The sequence below is a fragment of the Babylonia areolata genome, chromosome 1 (genome assembly GCF_041734735.1).
Source record: "Babylonia areolata isolate BAREFJ2019XMU chromosome 1, ASM4173473v1, whole genome shotgun sequence".
NCBI lineage: Eukaryota > Metazoa > Mollusca > Gastropoda > Neogastropoda > Buccinidae > Babylonia > Babylonia areolata.
In genome coordinates this window covers 64849309-64854308 of record NC_134876.1, presented here as the reverse complement: position 1 = coordinate 64854308, position 5000 = coordinate 64849309, and the positions used below count along the sequence as shown (strand labels likewise).

At 46.1% G+C, this 5000-nt stretch overlaps 1 protein-coding gene across 1 annotated transcript in view; it reads right to left on the bottom strand.

Annotated features, from left to right (window-relative positions):
- Positions 1 to 5000, bottom strand: part of LOC143286072 (uncharacterized) — a 144119-nt gene that overhangs the window by 46422 nt on the left and 92697 nt on the right. The window contains exons 19-22 of the mRNA XM_076593681.1: positions 4802 to 4849; positions 4110 to 4211; positions 2674 to 2898; positions 765 to 869 (exon numbers count right to left, since the gene is read on the bottom strand). Of these exons, the coding sequence (XP_076449796.1) occupies positions 765 to 869; positions 2674 to 2898; positions 4110 to 4211; positions 4802 to 4849 (480 nt within the window). The remainder of the gene's footprint in view (positions 1 to 764; positions 870 to 2673; positions 2899 to 4109; positions 4212 to 4801; positions 4850 to 5000) is intronic.

Genomic DNA, 5000 nt, shown 5'->3' with positions numbered 1-5000 from the left:
GGGCACAAAAAATAAGAAAAGAAGCCTAATTATATGCAAACTGCATTTACTGTTATATTTATATTTTTTGTATTCTCTAAACTTGGCACTTTGACCTCTGATTCTGACACAACAACAAGAGGAGTCATTATTATCATTTTTTGTTCAAACAGGAACTTCTTTTGCTAAACATGGAATTTTTATTTATTTTGCAAACGTTTTGGTGCAGGTAGTAAAAAAGGGAAATTACTCTGTAATTAATGCTAGGGGACTTAATTTATCACAAGTGAGTCTCTAAGGCCTTGCCTCTCTTGTTTTTAATATATTCTGGTAAGGAGTAAACCTAGCCTTTTCAGCGCCCACTCCGTCACTTTGCACGAATTTCACCTTATGCACAATCTTTTACCCAAAATGGGTGGTAGTGGGCGTTTACCAGACTGATAACGGGATGCTTTACAAGGTAGTTTTACAGTATTGCCAGTCATCAAAAATCCGTTTTTACTGAAACCAAAGCAAGTTAATAATAATAATAATAATGGTATTTATATTGCGCTGAATCTTGTGCATAGACAAATCAAAGCGCTTTCGCACCAGTCATTCACACGCATGCATAACTCTAAAACTGGAGAAACTGAAGACAAGGAAGAAGCAGGGAAGGGAGGCTATTTTAGGAAGAAGTGGGTTTTAAGGCCAGACTTGGAAGAGCTGAGTGTGGAGACTTGACAAAGCGAAAGAGGAAGTTCATTCCAATTGCAAGGTCCAGAGACAGAGAAAGGTGAACTTACCAGTGAAGCCTGTGGTTTTGTTGGGGTCACACTTGCGAGGCCGGCCCGGCTTTCGCTTCTTGTTGCACGTGCCGTTGGCCGTGTCGCTGTTGTCTGTGTCCGATTCTGCACCACACACACACACACAGGGCAACACAACGTTGGTGATTAAAAAGCCAAAGGCCTGTCTCTGATGTGGTGTATGATAGTCGAGTTCGACTATGACTATCAGAACAGCAAAGGAACCAACTGCTGTCCCGACTATCTGGGCTTAGAATTTGATTACAGTGGAGAGTGTCTTGCCCAAGTTACATCCCCACTCTCTCGGCCATGAGGGTGGTTATAGGACAGTCGGCGTTGGGATGATTCGTTCCCGAAGGCCAACTATCCCCCCCACCCCCCACCCAAAAGCTAAAGCTGCAGCACTAAGAGCCAGTGCAATCTTGCCTCGTAATTTGTCATAGTCCTTCACAAAAGACCTAAGCCGTAAATGATTTCCCACTGCAATGGAGAAACCATTGATAAAACAGCTCTAACATTGCTGTAGACCCGACTGTAAGTAAACTCATGTCAAACTGTGATATAAGCTGAGTGTACTGACGTGGTGTAGGGTACGGGTAAGGGTCAGAGAAAACGTGTCCACCACGACAGGAGGTCTGTCCTTGTAATAATAAATCAGCATAACTTTGGGGGAAGAAGTTGAAGAAGATACATCATCCCCAAAACATCGTTTTCTCTTGTCAAAGCGGGGTATGACCGCGGATGGCCCTTGAGGCCAGAGCGTCCCTTAGGACCGGGGAGGAGAAGAAGAAAAAGGAGGATGAGGAGGGGGAGAGGGAGGGGGGAAGAGGGGAAAAGGGAAGAAGAAGGAGGAGGAGGAGGGATGAGGGGAAAGAGGGGGAAAAGGAGGAAGGCGAGTAGTAGTAGTAGCAGAAGAAGAAGAAGAAGATGATGATGATGATGATGATGATGAACAAGAACAACAACAACAAAAAAAACAATGAGGGGGAAGGGGAAGAAAGAGGAAAAAGAGGGGGAAGTGGAGGAGAAAGAGGTGGACGAGAAGAAGAAGAAGAAGAAGAGAAATAAAGGAATCTGAAGAATCGGAAATAAGGAAAAGACAGATAACAAGAGGTAGGGAGAGAGAGGGAGAGAAAAAAACGAGAGACAGACAAAGATCGAGACACAGAGACAGGGAAAACAACAACTAAAACTGAAGACAGACTGGTGACACCCCCCCCCCTCACACACACACACACACACACACACACACACACACACACACCCTCCAAAAAAATGTGATGGCAATAACCACCAAGTTCGGGTCTGTTCTCTCATGAAGCAGTGAAGACTCCAACACTGGCCACCTGTTCTGTGCGGCACTCCAATCACCCAACACACAGCTGAGCGAGAAGAATAAGAATAAGAAGAGTTCTTTCCTATTGAGCGGTGAGAAACCGCCGCTGGCCCTTAAGACCGGATATTCCCTCAGACCCGGAATGAAAAACGAAGAATGAAGAAGAAGAAGAAGAAGGAAAAAAACAAGAAGAATAATAAGAGGAGAACAAGAAAGGGCAAAGAACAAGGAGAAAAAGAAAAACACCCTTGCTCCCCTCCCCTTCCCCACTGACCCCCCTCCTTCCTCACCCCCACCCTTCCCCATCCCACACACACACTGTCTTCGTTTCTTGCAATTAGGCCATCCAGGAGTATTGACCTGGGTGCGGCCCGGCCCCCTTAGAGTGTAGGGAGTTAAAGGCCGAAACACTTGACTGAGGGGGCTTCTTCTCTGAAGACCTTGTACTGTCCAGCTCACCCTAGAGTTTCTTATCACACACACACACACACACACACACACACACACACACACACACACACACAGACAAAATAATAATAAATAAAATATTTTTTTTAAACCCATCTCACTGACCTCGTCTCTTGTTGAGCGGGGAGTGTCCGGGGCTGGCCCCGAATGCCGGAGCATCCCCAAGGCCCGGGGTGTCCCAAGGAGGAGCGGTGGCGCCGTCCTCGCCCTTGCGCTTGGCGCCCGAGAAGGTGGTGGAGGGGGTGGTGGTGGAGGTGGCGAACTTGGCCAGCAGACCCAGCCCCGACTCCAGGCTGACCGGGGTGATGGTGGTGGGGGTGGACGACAGACCTGATGACCATGACCATTGTGGTGCACGTGGGGGGTGGGGGTTGTCACTTCGTTCCGACTAATCCACATTCGCACGCTATAATAAACCACCCTGCTAGGCATGATGCCTGGCCAGTAGCATAATCCTAACGCGCTTGGGACCAGGTCGTGAGTGGATGCGTATTATACAATCAAATTTATGTACCTATCAAAGTGGATTTCTACCACAGCTTTTTTTTTTTTTCTTTTTTTTTTCAGGGTACAACGGTATTGTTGCTATGGGTTCTTTTTTTTTTTCCAGTGCGCCAAGTGAGCGCTGCACACGGGACATCGGTTCATCCAAATAGCTGACTAGTCGCTTACAGTAGTTTGATTTTCCAGTCAAACTTCGGCGAAAGGGGCGAGAGCGGGAATCGAACCCACACCCTTCACGAAAACTGTGATGGCAGATGGGCGTCATATCCATTCTGCCAACTTCCACTTAAATTCGTGTCAGACTGAATGACCACCAGGACAGCAGACGAGGCAACTGCTGTGCCGATAAACTGGGCCAGAGTTCGAATTTAGAGGAGAGTGTTTTTGTTCTATATTTGATTATATCTACATCAACGGCACAATGTGAATAAAGGCGGGAAAACCAGAAGTGATATAGGTGTTGGAAGTGCTGTGATATGAGATAGGAGGAGTTTGTATTATACTCCATGTTTGGTGTTTACATATACTTACCATGTCAAACTGATGCAAACTAATACGCACCATTTACGTATTGTCATGAATAATTATGTACGATGAGTGGTTGTGTTACGTCAATTTATGTGTAATGTTGTTGTTGTTGTTTTTGTGTGTATAATCATTAAATGAATCAGTATTTGAGTATTTGGCTGGATGTCCAGGCAGAGGGTGATACAGGCAAGTTGTCGTTTTCTTATGATTACATGCCATGTTTTATGCATAGGTGGGTTGTTGTTTTTTGGTTGTTGTTGTTGTTGTTGTTGTTTTTTGTTTTGTTGTTGTTTTTGTTTTTTTTGGGGGGGTTACACTCTGCTGCGCATTTTTTTAAGCATGGTTGTACATGAAAAGGCGCAATATAAAACATCATTACCATCATCACATAATCATCATAATCATCATCATATTGATATCAACATCAGCTTTAGACAAACTGACACACCCCGGGGGTGGGGGGTGGGGTGAGTGGGGAGGGCGAGGGGGGGGGGTGGGGTGAACCTTACCAGACGTGATGGTGGCGGGTATTTCCGACTGACGTTTCACTTTCTTCTTCCCTGATGACTTCCCGAAGGAGCTCTCCAGGTTTGTGAACAGGTTGCCAGTGTCTGTGAAAAGAGCGAACACACACACACACACACACACACACACGGACGCACGCACGCACACACCCACACACGAACGCGCGCACGCACACACACACACACACATACGACGCACGCGCGCACACACACACACACACACACACACACACACACACGACGCACACACACACACAATTATTCATTTGAAACCTTTGGGACAGCAGTATTGATTATGGTGGTACAGTGGTGGCACTTTGGAATTTAAACTTAATATCACACTGACTGAATAAATAGTAAAAACGAATAACATGGAAACGCCATCGATACAAGAGAGAGAGAGAGAGAGAGAGAGAGAGAGAGAGAGAGAGAGAGAGAGAGAGACGGACGGAGGGAGGGAGGTACAAACAAAGACAGAGAGGCACGCACGCGAACACACATACACACAGAGAAGCATACACAAGGAAACACACAAACAACATTCTTGAATCACACACACACACACACACACACACATACACACACAAACTGCACGCGCGCCTGCGCCCCAGTTTTTTTTGCCAGCCTTTCCCCCCTTCCAGAACATGACATGTAAATGCAGACATCAAAAGACCTACCATGTCTATGTTTGCTTTTCTTCTTCCCTGTGTCTCTGGTGGCGCCATCTGCAAAACACACCCAGACAAACAACCCCATTAGTCTGCACTGCACACACACACACACACACACACACACACACACACACACACACACACTCACTCACACAAAACCACTCAATTGCTTGAGATGTGCAGATTTCTTTCTCTTTTTTTTTTT